This window comes from Panulirus ornatus, chromosome 66, assembly GCF_036320965.1.
Source record: "Panulirus ornatus isolate Po-2019 chromosome 66, ASM3632096v1, whole genome shotgun sequence".
NCBI lineage: Eukaryota > Metazoa > Arthropoda > Malacostraca > Decapoda > Palinuridae > Panulirus > Panulirus ornatus.
This window is the reverse complement of record NC_092289.1, coordinates 21,338,278-21,355,262: the sequence shown is the minus strand read 5'-3', so window position 1 is coordinate 21,355,262 and position 16,985 is coordinate 21,338,278. Positions and strand designations below refer to the sequence as shown.

The 16,985-nt window shown below is 43.3% G+C and overlaps 1 protein-coding gene across 8 annotated transcripts in view; it reads right to left on the bottom strand.

Annotated features, from left to right (window-relative positions):
• LOC139746870 (two pore channel protein 2-like) overlaps positions 1-16,985 on the bottom strand; it is a 108,989-nt gene that overhangs the window by 31,372 nt on the left and 60,632 nt on the right. For 2 of the 8 annotated variants that reach the window (XM_071658514.1, XM_071658513.1), the window contains exons 4-6: positions 9,053-9,222; positions 4,034-4,230; positions 2,270-2,439 (exon numbers count right to left, since the gene is read on the bottom strand). In XM_071658514.1, the coding sequence (XP_071514615.1) occupies positions 2,270-2,439; positions 4,034-4,145 (282 nt within the window). In that variant the 5' untranslated portion in view covers positions 4,146-4,230; positions 9,053-9,222. Of the gene's footprint in view, positions 1-2,269; positions 2,440-4,033; positions 4,254-7,710; positions 7,791-9,052; positions 9,223-16,985 lie in introns of those variants that run through there. The other 6 variants (XM_071658515.1, XM_071658516.1, XM_071658517.1 and 3 more) reach the window with 6 other exon arrangements.

Here is a 16,985-nt window from a genome sequence, read left to right as displayed (position 1 = left end):
TTCAATACTTCTCCAAATCTTTACTGTGTAGTTTGTTTTTAAGACCAATGAAAGGGTCAGTATTGAGTCACCTACATAAGTCTCAATAAAACTACATGAAGATACAACAAATCTCCTGTGTAATCCAGGTATCACTTTAGCCAATAAATCATACATTTAAACTCTTCTTCAAAGGGGAAGGGAGGGTAGAGTAAAGGTGGCTTCAGAGTGTTAAGAACCAAACATGCAGGAAGGAATTATGCATGCAATGGACTGACAAGAAGAACTGGAGTGTGGTATATGGTGAAAAACAAGCTGTTAGTGGTCTATAACAGAGTGCATAAGCAGTCCAAGTAAATCTTACAGCAATCACTGGGGTCTGGCTATGTAATATTGTTTCTGGTTTCAGTAAAATCATACATGACATGTAGCTACTGTTTGTTTGTGCTTGACACTAACTCACTATTGTGGGAAGGGGAATCAGGTATGAAAAAATGGATATAACATCCTCCTAACCAATGCAAATGATCACTATCGTGGGAAAGGCAATTAGGTATGAAAAAAATGAATATAATGTCCTCCTAACCAATGCAAATGACCACTATCAGGCAATGAGCTCTTTCAGTTATTTAAAGAAAGAAAAGCAAAAGTAAAGTGGCCCCGTATGCAATGCAAATGACAAACAAATAGTAGTAAGCTCTTTACAAACTGTGTAAACAATGGCATTCCTATTACCTAGCCCTTCCACAAGATAGTAAGAACTCTATTAAAAAAGAATTCAATTAACCCAAATAAACGAACAAAAGAAGTAAGAAAGTAGTGTGCATCTACCACTCACCCTGCCTAAGCTCAGAAATTAGTTACTCAATACAAAGTAGTTTTTCTGACCCCAACAAGTGAGCTGAAGGAAAACAGCTCATTCAACTGAAAGCTTAATTATTCGGCTATAAGGTGAAGCCAACTTACTCATCTTTTGCACTGATAATTCCAAGAATCTGGCCAAACACACGATACAACAATTTCTCTGAATCTTCCTAATGCTAACACCAGAAACACATGATCAGACCAAATAACAAACTAATGAATCCAAAAATGATGCACATTTTGTACAGAATGCTTAAAATCATCTGAGAACCCACATAACTGAGCACTGAAACAACACAGAAATCCAAGGACTACAAGGGAGTTATGGGCTTTTTAAAAATCAATCACCTAGCCAGTTAAAAAGTCTAGTCACTATTACAGAAAAAAGAGGAGAGTGTATTAAAAACGATACATTGAAGTCCAGTGACTTATGTCCTCAGACAAGGTATTTACTGTTAATGCAGAAAGGGAGCTGGAACCATCTACTGGAGGATTCTGGACACTAGCATCGAGATGTACAGTACTGTAAAAAGTTAATCTCTCATATGCAGCTCTTACTGTTAACTATTCACATGCACATGGAATATTCTCATCTTTATGACCAATCATGACTTGGACAAAAGCCTTGAAGAATAAAGGTCCTCATTTCACTGTACGGCCTAGAAATAAAAGTTAACTTACATAACAAAGAATTGGAGCAGTGTCATTATTCATTTTTGTGAACAAATGATTTTTGTGGCCTCTATCCAGTTTGAACATAAAATCAGTTTATGAAAAAGTGCAAACGGTGAAGTGACATTTAGTCATTCCTAATTCAGGAAAACACCTTACCTATTGGATTAGCCAACCTAAGTTTGCAAGGGACATTGTAACTTTTTATTTATACGACTACAGGCATTTTTTCCATAAGAATTAAGCATTCCTAGTTTATGTGCCAGAATGGCCATTATTAACTACAAGCAGCAAGGGTGCTACAAATGAATCGAGTCCCTATAAAAGGCCCACAACCACCAGTCTTGGCTACTAGCGCATTGCTAATGCCTCTAGGCAGCTACAATGACTCATCTTTTGTCTGAGTTATCTATGAACAACTAACACAGCCTACAGTGCATGCAGAATTTAAATTGTAGCAAGAAAGCATGTTGCACTGCTTGAGGACAATAGCATCCTACTCTATTACCTCAGCTGAGACAAGGGTGAATGGGATGAACTGTGGCATATGAAGCATCAAGGAGTACAGCAATCTGTACAGCTTGGCTGTGGATGGTAGGCTTTGCAGTTGGTACACAATAAAATGACTGACAGAAATTGGGTGTGTACAAATGAAAACATTTGTATGTCTCTTCTTGACCTACTCTGCAACAGTGGGAAAGACAATTAGGGATAGAAAAATATCACATTAAAGAACATATTTTCTTGGACATACTAAATCCGATACTGGTGGTTCACTTGTGCAGTCTATGGCATTACATCCATCAGCAGCATTACTGACTTCAACTGTCTCAGCCTCTGGGTTAAAGACAATACTTATTGGGGTTGCATCCTGTTCTGATACACTTCTACGGAGCTGAAGCGATGGTCTTCTTCTGTGGTGCACTGAAAAATCATTAACATATAATCAATGTGCTTAGATACACAATTTTTCTATTCACAGTACATATATGTCTGTAAAGATATAATCAAACAGCTTTGCCTTTCATAAACAGTGAAATCACTTACATAGATGTAGCTTCAAAACCCTTCCAATGATGAAATCTGAAGTGTGCATATGTTTTACACCATGATAAGTATCCTCTACACCCTAATATCAATATTTAGGCTATGACTTTCAGGTGGAGCCCTTTTATATCAGTGCAATCACCAGCCATGATTCATTTTAGTAAGCTTCTTTTCTATTCATGCCTTTTAACTCCTCTATATAAGCCATACGTATAAGCAAGATTTCCTTCCTGTAGTTTCTTCCTATACATTATTAAACAAATTTACATAAACTTCTTGACTCGAGGCATCTACCCTGTACCCACCATCATCCCTCATCACTACACAAACAATATTGGAGAAATTTACCATACAGCTGAATACCATTAGTGAAAAAGCCATTTTAGATAAAATACTTTTTCTACAGTAGCCAACATGGCACAGGCAAAAGCATGTCTCAAGCACGGCAATCCCATAATAAAGGAAAAATGAAAAGTATGAGAAAAATGTAGAAATTAATATGCAGACCTTAAATGTTTGTAGACTTAACTCTTAAAAGTGGGAAGGTCTGAGAAATAAGAGAATGCCATAGTTCTGCTGTATGATTAAAGAAAGCATATTAATGCTCAACCCTTGTATGGCTGCTCTCCACACAAAGAAATAATGGTAGCAGCAGCCAGGAACATGATGAAGGTATAGGTCTTATGGAGTGGGACACAGACAAGAGCTTACAAGAACAGTGGCCAAAATAATACCAGCAGAAAAGAGGTAATATCACAATAGACAGGGTGGTGATAGCAAAAGCATTGATAAAGCAGAAAGTTTTGTTGACTCTACTTTGCCTATGAGAGTGGTGGAAGAGCCATCCCAGATACGTGAACAATACTCAATACTGGTGTAAATGAGATCAGAGAAGAGAGAGAAAAATTGCTTAAAATATCATCTCAGCATCCTCAACTTCTGGAAAGCAAATTTTGTGATATCATGTGGAGGTCCAATGTGTTTATAATATTGCAGGGTTGTAGCAGGAAACAAGAGAGATTTTGACAATAAGTAGACATAGCTTGCATTTTTGCAATGATGAATTTACCCAGGTTGTAGCCTCCACTTTCAGAGATCCTGCATGTCTGAATTTAGATAAAAAGTATATTCAGTGCAAGATAAAGAACCTTAATTAGATTAGTCAGGAGAGAAGGGAAATGAGCTAAAGTATCTAGAACGGAATCACTCACCTAAAACTACTACTGCTTCTGTTTCATATTAGTAACCTGCAGTATAAAAGAAACAATGGCCTGATGCTGAGCAAGTATATAACTGAAACATTTTCATAAAAAAATTGTCTTTGTTCACAAAACTATAAGCAATGCTAAAGGTTTTTCAATGTCAGAGAGTTAAGCTTCTGTGCTAAAAAAACATTTTCTATTTTGAACCCTTTTTATGTTCATCCTATGCAAATATGTCAAAGAAAGCACACAATAAATAATTTCACTACCTCTTGAAGATGATCCTTCAACATCATTGGGGGAAGGGGAATACTGATCCTCATTGACCTCATTTTCAATCACTACTTCTAAAGTTTCACTGTTTTTTTTAATGGTGTCCATCTTCTCAGCTGCTTTACTTTCTTTTGGGTGAAGAGAAAGACATCATTTAACTTGTTTCTTTCATGCTTCTAGCTACCCACATTTACTGAAAAAAAAATATCACAGTTCCTGAAAGAAATCAATTGGAATTTCATTCAGTATCAATACAAAAATCCTGCTAAGAGCCCAATGGGACCACAAAACTAACTATCAGAAATAGGAACACGAACAACTGCATAAGGTTTAGATGCACCTCCATCTTAGGAGTACACTATATTTCCAAAAGCACAAATAATCGTAATACACACATATGCACAATTAACATATACATTCTAATCAGGGGTGTGTGATGTCTCCATGGTTGTTTAATTTGTTTATGGATGGGGTTGTTAGGGAGGTAAATGCAAGAGTTTTGGAAAGAGGGGCAAGTATGAAGTCTGTTGGGGATGAGAGAGCTTGGGAAGTGAGTCAGTTGTTGTTCGCTGATGATACAGCGCTGGTGGCTGATTCATGTGAGAAACTGCAGAAGCTGGTGACTGAGTTTGGTAAAGTGTGTGGAAGAAGAAAGTTAAGAGTAAATGTGAATAAGAGCAAGGTTATTAGGTACAGTAGGGTTGAGGGTCAAGTCAATTGGGAGGTGAGTTTGAATGGAGAAAAACTGGAGGAAGTGAAGTGTTTTAGATATCTGGGAGTGGATCTGGCAGCGGATGGAACCATGGAAGCGGAAGTGGATCATAGGGTGGGGGAGGGGGCGAAAATTCTGGGGGCCTTGAAGAATGTGTGGAAGTCGAGAACATTATCTCGGAAAGCAAAAATGGGTATGTTTGAAGGAATAGTGGTTCCAACAATGTTGTATGGTTGCGAGGCGTGGGCTATGGATAGAGTTGTGCGCAGGAGGATGGATGTGCTGGAAATGAGATGTTTGAGGACAATGTGTGGTGTGAGGTGGTTTGATCGAGTGAGTAACGTAAGGGTAAGAGAGATGTGTGGAAATAAAAAGAGCGTGGTTGAGAGAGCAGAAGAGGGTGTTTTGAAGTGGTTTGGGCACATGGAGAGAATGAGTGAGGAAAGATTGACCAAGAGGATATATGTGTCGGAGGTGGAGGGAACGAGGAGAAGAGGGAGACCAAATTGGAGGTGGAAAGATGGAGTGAAAAAGATTTTGTGTGATCGGGGCCTGAACATGCAGGAGGGTGAAAGGAGGGCAAGGAATAGAGTGAATTGGAGCGATGTGGTATACCGGGGTTGACGTGCTGTCAGTGGATTGAATCAAGGCATGTGAAGCATCTGGGGTAAACCATGGAAAGCTGTGTAGGTATGTATATTTGCGTGTGGACGTATGTATATACATGTGTATGGGGGGGTTGGGCCATTTCTTTCATCTGTTTCCTTGCGCTACCTCGCAAACGCGGGAGACAGTGACAAAGTATAATAAATATATAATAATATATATATATATATATATATATATATATATATATATATATATATATATATATTACATAAACGTCCACACACACAAATATACATACCCATACATCTCAATGTACACATATACACACACAGACACATACATATATACACATGCACACAATTCATTGACAGCATGTCAACTTCGGTATACCACATCTTTCCAATTCACTCTATTCCTTGCACACCTTTCACCCTCCAGCATGTTCAGGCCCCGATCACTCAAAATCTTTTTCACTCCATCCTTCCACCTCCAATTTGGTCTCCCAATTCTCCTCATTCCCTCCACCTCTGACATATATATCCTCTTGGTCAATCTTTCCTCATTCATTCTCTCCATGTGACCAAACCATTTCAAAACACCCTCTTCTGCTCTCTCAACCACACTCTTTTTATTTCCACACATCTCTCTTACCCTATTATTACTTACTCAATCAAACCACCTTACACCACATATTATCCTCAAACATCTCATTTCCAGCACATCCACCCTTCTCCGCACAACTTTATCTATAGCCCACACCTCGCAACCATATAACATTGTTGGAACCACTATTCCTTCAAACATGCCCATTTTTGCTTTCCAAGATAATATTCTTGACTTCCACACATTCTTCAACACTCCCAGCACATATATATATGCTTGATTGGTGTTTCCTGTATTAGTGAGGTAGTGTCAGCAACAAAGAAAGGCCACAACCACTCTCTAACTGTCATGATGTAATCCACTGAAACCATAGCTCCCTATCCACAACCAGTCCCAACGGACCTTTCCATGGTTTACCATGTACACTTCAAATGCCCTAGTGCTGTTCACTGACAGCATGCCGATCCCAGCAAACCACGTCGTTCCAATTCACTCTATCCCATGCACGCCTTTCACCCTCCTGCATGTTTAAGCTGCGATCACTCAAAAATCTTTTTCACTCAATCCTTCAATCTCCAATTTGATCTCCCATTCTCCTTGTTCTCTCCACTTCTGACACACATATCCCTTTTGTCAACCTTTCCTCTTTCATTCTCTCCATACATTCAAACCATTTCATGATAGTGGGGAGGGCCATAGGGAAAAACAGTGCATAATATAAGAGTGGTGAAATATGTTTAAAAATCAACAGAAGTTAATTAAAACCTTCCTCTTAGACCCAAGATTTACTTATAATCTGAGGTACCTGAAAAATATGAAACTGTTGAGGTTTCAAGTTTACATGCAGTTAATGTGATGGTATGTGCATATCACATGAGAAAAGGTTTCAGCTATCATATATAGCCAACGAATGGATTTCTAACAAAGATGCACCATTAATGTTAGTATATTTCAACTACAACACTGAAAATCAAAGAAAATCGACAATTAAAGATAGTTTTTCATAGGTTCTGTTGAGTTCATGATATGACACATTGATTTATACATCAACTATACATAGACCTAAATCATTTTTATCCTCCCAACTTTTATTTCACAAATTATCATTGGTTAACTAAATGTCCAATATATCTGTCTTGGTTCCCTCTCATCATTTCTATTGTTAGATGTCCAATATATCTATCTTGATTCCCTCTAATCGTTTCTGTTGTTAGGATTCCATCAAACATGCCTCTCTTTCACTTCCATACGCTACTTCTGTGATGTTCCTTAAGTAATATTTTGCCCTATTATTATTAACAACTGGATATTTTTTTTCTATTCCATGAAAAGTTTCTAAAGAAATCGGAACAGTATCATGAAAGTCCATCGTGGATAATAATATATACAATGACAAATTGACGTAAAACAATCAAGTTACCCGCTGAAAAGAAATAACAAGAGGTTCCAACAAATATTTTAGAAAGCCTCATAATAATCCTACTGCAAATCTTCGTACAAACCCTTGTCCTCTGATGGATACGAAAAGTCTGATCCCTTTGGAATCAAATCCTCCTCAGACCATCATCCACTTTGGCTAATGTAGCACTCCCGCACAGGTTTTTCTTATACCCCATAGGGCCATAACATATAATTTGTCTACAGCATTAACACACGTTATGTACACTATTGTAAATAATCTGACAATTACACTCGTGATTTAAAGTACTCGAAAAGTGTATTAGTTTCAAAGAAACATGTACTCCTCACCTTAAATAGAGCGAAGATAAAGTTTGCAAAGGCCACAACAAGTTCACTCCCCCCGCCTCTGTTTACATGGGGGCGGATTCACTTTAACTCAGGGTGATATTTTTTCAACATCTACTCATTCATAGAATGAACCAGTAAAGATTTTCGTATTCAATATATAAAAAATATTAGTAATTTACAAAAAGTTTAAGTGTATTTTTTTTAATGAGCAAGATACTTGAAATTGTGTTAATTTATTTCTCAATGCCATGAGCCGGAGAAAATGTTTACCTACCTTTTCTTTTTCTCATTTAAGATAATTCTACTGCAAAACTTTCTCAGAAATTTCATAATATTTTTGTAACAAGACTAGTTATATTAGTCGAAAACATTTGAATAACCTATTTACATCATGCATTATGTAATATTGAGGAGACGAGTTATCAACACCCCTACCACACTAATACCGTAATTCACTGTAATCGTACAGCACTTACATTATACACTTCCAATGTACATACCATGTTGAATAATTAAGCGATCATAACTGATGCAATGCACGATTAGAATGCTTTCGAGGTACAGTACGTGTGTACCACGATGGGTACTGCTTGACCTCGTATTCTGACCTCCAGCCTGGCGATATATCACAGCTATGGTGTACATACACTAGGTTTAATAGCGTCATCATCCACTATTGAGATATTGCTTTACGAGACAGAGAAATAGTACTAATCATCAGATGCAGAAGCTTGAGGAGTGTACGCCAACTATGGCTTATGGCGCGGGCATACATCTGACTTCTCGTGAGCACATAACCAAAGAAGTATGGAAAAGTGAAATAAAAAAGAAGCAATAACGAGGCGTATGGCAAGATGGTAAGTTTCTTAGTTTGTCATAAATTTCTTAGTTTGTCAAGTAAGTATTTGATGTTGAACTTCAGATGTGAGAGTGGGTCTTCATGAGAGGACGGAGTATTCCATAATAGAAACGTAACAAATGTTCAATAAGAGAATTTTCGGTATCCGTATTGGAATCCCAGTTGCTTAAGAGGCAACTTGAGTCATTGCATGATGTGGAGTGCCCATGTCATATTCAAAGTTATGGTGATACTAAGAATGTTCATTGTGTTTTAAACAGTGGAACAGCAGAACCATCACAGCGGACAAGAAAAATCGAAAGGGGTTTCATGGAAGGGGGGGGGGGGGGATATGGGGGATCCTTATCCTTGTACATGCGTGTATATTGTAACGTGTCCTGATGTGTGTGTGTGTGTGTGTGTGTGTGTGTGTGTAATCCCTGTGGAAATGTGAGGACCAAGCCTGAGACTGATACAGAACAACGAGTAATACATTATCATTACCGGCATATACAACGGTGTGCAACTTCTTGGAGAGTTTTCACTATCGGTGTAGCAGCAGGGAAGGAGGTGGAGCAAGAGTTCAACTAGGTAGCTTGAGGAAGAGCGAGTCATTGCCAGCGTCCCATTCTGCTGTTGTAGAAGTAAGGCGCTGCCCGGGTCTCATGGTGCTACTGTAGGAGGGATATGCCGTTAGTCACCTGATCCAGTTCATGCCTTCACCATCATGTTGGACAATTACGTTACACGACACAATGTTTCATCAGTGTGAGTAAAACCTTTGTCAAACACGATGCTCCCGTACATACTTGTAGAACTACTTATTTCTGATACTGAGGAAACAAAATCGGTCCTTAGCTTACCAAATGCACCTTGTTTTTCTATTCATCATCTGAGAAAAAAAAAACCAGTAAAGAATCCCAAGGTAGAATCTTTCAGGGACGAAATACTCCCCTCTCGTTTTTTTTTTTAATTTTCCAAAAGAGGAACAGAGAAGGGGGCCACGTGAGGATATTCCCTCAAAGGCTCAGTCCTCTCTTCTTAACGCTACTTATGGATAGAGTTGTGCGCAGGAGGATGGATGTGCTGGAAATGAGATGTTTGAGGACAATGTGTGGTGTGAGGTGGTTTGATCGAGTAAGTAACGTAAGGGTAAGAGAGATGTGTGGAAATAAAAAGAGCGTGGTTGAGAGAGCAGAAGAGGGTGTTTTGAAATGGTTCGGGCCATGGAGAGAATGAGTGAGGAAAGATTGACCAAGAGAATATATGTGTCGGAGGTGGAGGGAACGAGGAGAAGAGGGAGACCAAATTGGAGGTGGAAAGATGGAGTGAAAAAGATTTTGTGTGATCGGGGCCTGAACATGCAGGAGGGTGAAAGGAGGGCAAGGAATAGAGTGAATTGGAGCGATGTGGTATACCGGGGTTGACGTGCTGTCAGTGGATTGAATCAAGGCATGTGAAGCGTTCGGGGTAAACCATGGAAAGCTGTGTAGGTATGTATATTTGCGTGTGTGGACGTATGTATATACATGTGTATGGGGGTGGGTTGGGCCATTTCTTTCGTCTGTTTTCTTGCGCTACCTCGCAAACGCGGGAGACAGCGGAAAAAAAAAAAAAAAAAAAAAAAATATATATATATATATATATATATATATATATATATATATATATATATATATATATCGTGTCTTTACTCATATGTTTATCAGAACACACACACACACCAGCCAACGCCAGGTACCCGTGTCTCGGCCAGCCCCGAGGGAAGGATGAAACACTGGGTTGGTTTCAAACAGGTTACCCTATCTGAGATCAGAACCCAGGCCCGTAATACAGGTGGGGTCTCAGCGTCAGTCACTGCACAACGAAAGCAGTGTGTGTGTGTGTGTGTGTGTGTGTGTGTGTGTGTGTGTCCGACCCATCTATCCTCCTCATCAGTCGAGTCCAGTTCCTCTCTTCTCGTACTTCTCTTTTCATATGTATGAGCGAGTCAGGAGCCATATATTTCAACTGGAGTCGGATACGCAACAGAGAAACATGCATCTCTTTCCACGTCCACTCCGCATATCGATTCTTGTAACAAGATTCCTCCTACAGGGATCTCATAATGTGGTCTGATCTCAAGTTTCTCCAACGTCTTTGGTAGTCGTAGCACACTTCTTAAACCCCGCTCCTCTATGCATAACTTTGGCCTGACCAGTACTTCAATCACTGTCCACCTGCCACTCATCACAGCACCCTCGAATGCTCCTTAGTTTGTTGACATTGTATTGTGAGGTGTTCCCCTGCGGAAATTCAGGTAAATGAGTACTTATTTGTTCGTACATCTGCACGTCAATAAGCACCGTATGCACGTCTGTCTTTCGGGATATCAAACAAAGGGTGAAACCATCGCTTTATCGCCTAAGTGTAGAGTTACACAAGTCACTTCATCCAAACCAACAACACAGTCCAACCAACGTAACTCCACTCCGCTCGGGTCGTGTGGTTACTCAGGCTCGCTCGTGATCCATCAACCTCATGACCTTGATCGCTGACCTTTTGACCTTAAGAGATTACAAGGTCTACGACTTGGTCAGGATACATGACTCGTACCAAGTCTGGAGCTGTCTGCAAACTGCATCACTGAACGATTGACGAGTCGACAAACACACGGAGTGAGAGAATGGAACATGGCGATACAGTGCTAGGTTAGAAGAACTGTTAAAGAGGCAAACTCTCTACTTGCTAAGGTTAGCACTGCATTTAAAGTTCATGGATAGGGCGTTCAAGAAGGCGTTCACAACTTACATTAAACCTTGATTTGAATATGCTTCTCAGGTCTGGTCATCATGCCCAAGAGAAATAATAATATTTAATAGAAGAGGCTCCAGGGAGCAACAAAGATCATATTTGAGATCAGAGACGACTGGAAATGAGAGGTTAGGATGCCATAATGCTGCCCACCATGCACATAAGAAGAGTACGGGGAGACCTGACTACAATCCCTCAAGGTTGTAAACTAATTTGAGAATAACCGAGACACCCACACAACACCTACAGCCTCTTGGGAAGCGGATTTGGTGATATATCTGACGTGGGATATCCAGGACACAATTGGCGTATGCAAAGATACACACACACACACACACACACACACACACACACGCGCGCGCGCGCGCGCGCGTAGACCACCGGATATGCTATGCTGTTCATTCATTCTGAAGGAGGAATAACAGCTGACACAACATGGGTAAAACTATGCTCCGATCGCATCCATCTGGGATGAAAAGGTACGACAATATGAACATGAAAGGGAAATGCAGTAGGGGCTGAACTCAGCCCCTCGGGTGATTGTAGTAAATCCGACTCCTGAACAATGGAAGAGTCGCAGGAATAGACCAAAGACAAGAGATGTCCTTACTCCCCACCGGATGTTACACAAACACCTCATTAACTGCTCACAGATGTGATGCTGGGAGGCAGGGAGGAAAGCACAGTCTAGGAAGCACAAGGGAGGAAGGCCAGTAAACACTCCACTCTGGCGCGCCCCCCCGGGGGTCCGGCCACGCCTCTTTCCCACCCTCCCTCACTGGCCTTCCCCCTCCTCCTCCTCCTCCTCATTCCGTCCCCCCTATATGACCCCAACCCACCACCCCTACCCCACCACCACAAATCCCCCAACCCCCTAATCCTCCCTCTTGACCCATTTCCCTTCCCTCGAGCTAGCCGGACCTTATTGTTCACGGCCGGCCTTCGACAGCAGGTGGCGATGGAGGGTCTTGTGCCTGCTGGGCCACTTATCTCAGCCCGTGGGAGGGCTCTCGTCCCTCCCGATACCCCCCCCCCCCCCCCTGCAGCACCAGGGGAGGAGGGAGGGTATAGCCAAACATTACCTCAAGTGCCAGTAATACGTCGCATTGAAGTTACTTAACGTGTGGCATGTGTTACTTAACAACGGACAGAGAGAGAAAATGGGGAGAAGGGTAGAGAATATATATATATATATATATATCCTTAAAGCTGTTCATACGGGTGTTGGACAATGTTATGGGCCTCATCACGGCGTGAAAGGCGCCTCAGACTCTTACAACACCTCAAATACACTTAACAATCCTGGTCTGTTTTTTCAAACCGTCGTCCTTGTGGTCTCTTCTTCTCTTCAGCAGTCTTACGCGGCCAGGAGCGAGGGAAGACCTTATGCAGTGGCGCTCTCATCAAAGAGGGACGTTCCATCTTTAGCTATAAGACTTTAATTCCATACATTACTGGTTTTATACATAGAGGTGTGTGTGTGTATCTTCGGCCAGCCCTGGTCATGAAAAGAGAGAGAGAGAGAGAGAGAGAGAGAGAGAGAGAGAGAGAGAGAGAGAGAGAGAGAGAGAGAGAGAGAGAGAGAGAGAGTCCGATCCTAGCAACTTTGCCTGGGATCTCGCCCCACTCACATCTTCGGTTCTCCCGTGAACTCAGTTATGACTGACCTTCCCTGAAACCAAACTCTTTTGTCGACCCCCGAGATACGTCAGGCTCTCTGATTACAGGGCTGTGTTGACCACATGGGCAATCCCAGCCGAGAGGAAAGCGGACACCGACCGCATCACGGGGCTATGGACTAAGGGAGACTTGGCGATGTAGTCACTGCACTCGGTGCTGAGTGGAGCTGGATGGCTCGTCTACATGGAATATCGGTTCACATCTCATCCCTCTCGTTCAGTCATTCTTCCCGCCCAGCAGTGTGTGATTCAGCCGTCACATTATACCTCGTCTCGCTACTGTTTCCGACCTAATAAAAAAAAGGGGGGGGGGGGATCTATCGCCACAGCGACGTGCAACGCAGCACTGTGTCACAGTAGTAGGCAGACACTACGGGGGAGGATATTGGGCTTTGGTTATATTGGCTCCAATCTCTGGTGGCGGCGTACAGTTAAGCACCATCAGGGTCACCCATCTCACGAGACTGGTCCTCCCCGCTGTGCGGTCGTGATGGAACTGTGAGGACCATCAGTCAAGATAAAATCCAGCCCATTGCCTTGGCGCTTGGCAGACGCAGGCTGCAGATGCAAGTCCTAGACATACAGACACTATCGCTCGTTGTATTATTAACACTTACGCTCCAGGGCGATAGACATCTCGCCTTCCGAAATTGCGCGACACAAGGAAATCTGCGGGAACTGGAAAAGCTGGTTTGCCTGCTTCGAGGGAGACCACATCAATTGGCAATGCCTCTCTCTCACGTTATCACGCCTATCGGTAAAATGGTCATGCTATTCCAGGCCACAGAAATAATCAAGTAGACATGGGTATTTACATATCGATGTCCATATTCTTCCATCCAGGTAATGGGGGAAAAATATCTTATTTCTCAGCAAAGATGTTTTCGATTCTTGAGAGGATCGTTCGGCTGCTGGTCATCTTAATCTCTGGACTGCCTGGCATCATGCACTAGATGAACTCCAGAATTCCGCGTCACCACAATGGGCCCCTGACGGCGCATGGCTTCAAGGACTCCCCCAAGTAAAGCTGCTGGTGTCTGGGTGACCACCCTCAACCATGTGTTCTCAGGGTTGTGTTAACACGACACACCACGAAACCCACCTACGACAGACCAGTGTGTCTACGGCTAAATGTTCTGTATTTACCATCTATCATAAACAATTTCAAAATGAAAAATACTCTAAACTTGGTCCTTGAAGTCCAAAAGAAATGCCCAGCCTCCAATTTAACCTCTTTTCAGTGTAAAGAATGCCCCTTGCGATGGACACCATCGATCTACATCCTGTAGACCTAACCTCCGGATGGAGACCCATGGATGGGGACGTGTGTTAGGTAAACAAGAGGATCACGAGACAACACAGCGAGACACTCTCGAACCTGGAGCGGTGATGAATGGGTCGGAGATAGAGTAGTGATCCGTGTGTACCATCAGGGAGGGAACTTTGATTCACTCATAACAAAGAGTGGAAAACTAGGCACACCTTAGCAAATACAACAATGAGAAAACTGGCTGCTCTACGATGAGCGTCGCATCATTCTAAAACTAAGGAAAAAGATGGGAAAGCCTTTGAGGTGTACAAATTTGCCTACGTCTCGAATGTGGTCCACATTCTCAGACGGCGTGTCACCTCATCAAATTCTAGTCTACTGGACAAAGCAGGAGCAAACACCGCGACTCCTCTCCAGCTGTCGGGATCTACCACGTCAGCAATCTGTAACATCATCAAGGAGCCCTGGCTCCGACCTGGTCGACCTGTGGAGGCAACAGAGAACACGACACAAGAAGCACAGCATCCCTCCCAACCCTTGCAACACCGTGTAATTGACCGGTGTAGAATCAATGGATTCCTTGCCCAACAGTCAGCAGCTTCAGTCTGGCCGAGCTGTTATCGAGGGCGTCACCAAAACTCTTTCACTCCGCATGTTACTCCAACTGGTAACGTTCATGCAACGGATGACGTTAAGAAGAAGAAGAAAAAAAAAGTCAGATCCTTTGATATGAAGCATCTAATTCCCCGGTGATCGGTTGAATCCTCTCCAAACCTGGCCTACCACGTATTTGTTGAGTTATAGATACCCTCCTTCCTCTAGTAATCAGGATTAACCTCGGATTTAGTATCGTCTCTTAATCTTATGTAGTCATTTCTCCATACATGTTACCGAGCTGTTTTTAAGCTTATGACGATTATACGACAGACTGAGATGAATATCTAATTCAAATCAGTGACACTAAGGGAATATCTACCCAGCCTAACACCGTATGTACGAGAGAAAAGAAATATTACGAAACACCCCATCCCACAGTCCTTGTCCTTTCCAGTGTTCTCAGAAGGGTGTCTGCAGTATACATGATGATTGTGTGTTGGCCTCAGCTGTGACGAGCGAGCCAGGAGGAACGTGAGCAAGCTGCTGGCCCTGTCATCCTCAGCCAGTGTCACCGGTCAGCCTGGCTGGCATTGTTATCCTCAGCCGGGGTGTCTCACCACTGTCCCCCGCGACCTTCATAATTTAACACTTTCGTCACAGCAGCTCCAACAGGCGAGGCTGGACACGCTACTTAGAACCCTCTTTTCGTTCTAGCGTGTGTCTGAGGGAAGAGGGTGAGGGTGTGTCTGAGGAAGGAGGGTGTTAAGTGTTCTACATATCGGGATGCACGAACGTATGGAAACCCGAGAGGATGGGGCGAGCCTCAATAACGTTATAAACGCGGGAGAGCAACTCCGGTCGACCGACCGACCGTGCCGTACGTGCGTCTCGGTCTCTGGAACAGAATACCTGGGACCCAGTCGAGTGTCACCAAGCGCAGGGGGGGTTGCTGTCATACGTCGGCTGCAGTGGTACTGTAAGCCTGTGTCTAATTTGTATTGATCATGGAGGCTGCAGTGATACTGTAAGCTTGTATCTAACTTCTATTGCTCGTGGAGGCAGCTACCCATAAGCGAGGGGTAACTGCTAATGATATTTCTTTTTCTCCCAGTCGCTACTTTTCCTCCTGTGGTCCTGGGACCTTCTCTATCGTCCTTAAGCCTCAGTACCGCGTCTAAAGCGGCTTCGGTGAGTTGGAATTGTATGTACATGTAATGGACCGGCCGGCCCAGCCAACGGCCAGACACCACAGTGGGGGCGAGGGAAAGGGAGGGAGGAACTACAGGCAGGAAATGATGGTGGTCTTCCCCACCCACCTCCCACCCCAGCCAGACCACCCTATTGAGAGCGACAGGCGGCGGGTATTCACCTCCAACACTCCTGTGGTACACCCGTGATTTGATTTCTCATGCGCTCTTGCCCATCCTGTGGGAAATGGCACACCAGAAGTAGAGGAGAATGTTTTAAGGATGGTGTTACCCACCCTTGGTGAGACGCCCCAAGGTACCAGGCAGAGGCTGCTGGTGATGGACCATTACTGTTCGAGGGAAGAAACATGGTGAGGGTCCCCCCCCCCCCCCCCCAACCATTCCCTGAACCACACTGATGACTGAGGGGGCACTCAAGGGGGGTGAGTGACAGGTCGGGCGTCAGTCAGCTCAGCAGCGTGAGCCGGGTGTCTGGAGGCGTCTGTCCGAGTCGGCGGAGACCCCCATGGCTGGGGGAGAAGGGGGGCTTGCCATCACGCAATGGTTCACTGCCAGTTCGTCTGAGTGTCAGAGCGCCCTTGAGGGCTTTCTCGTTGCATCATCGTCAGTAGGTCGGGACTACCGAGGAGGGGCGAACCTTGGCATGAACCTGGGAGAACGAGGCTGTCCATCTATCGGGTGCCATTACTGTCTAACGTCTTTCGTAATGGTGAGGACTAAGAGAGGGGCAATGAACACACGGGTACTAACACACCGTGGCTTTATATGGTACGTTGGGAGGTAAGGTAGCTGAGGGCAAGCTGCTGGAGGTGGTACAGGAGAAGCGAAGGTGAGGTGAGGTGAGGCTGGCAGGAGTCCCGTGGCCCTGGTGAGGGAGCAGATGTGGCCAG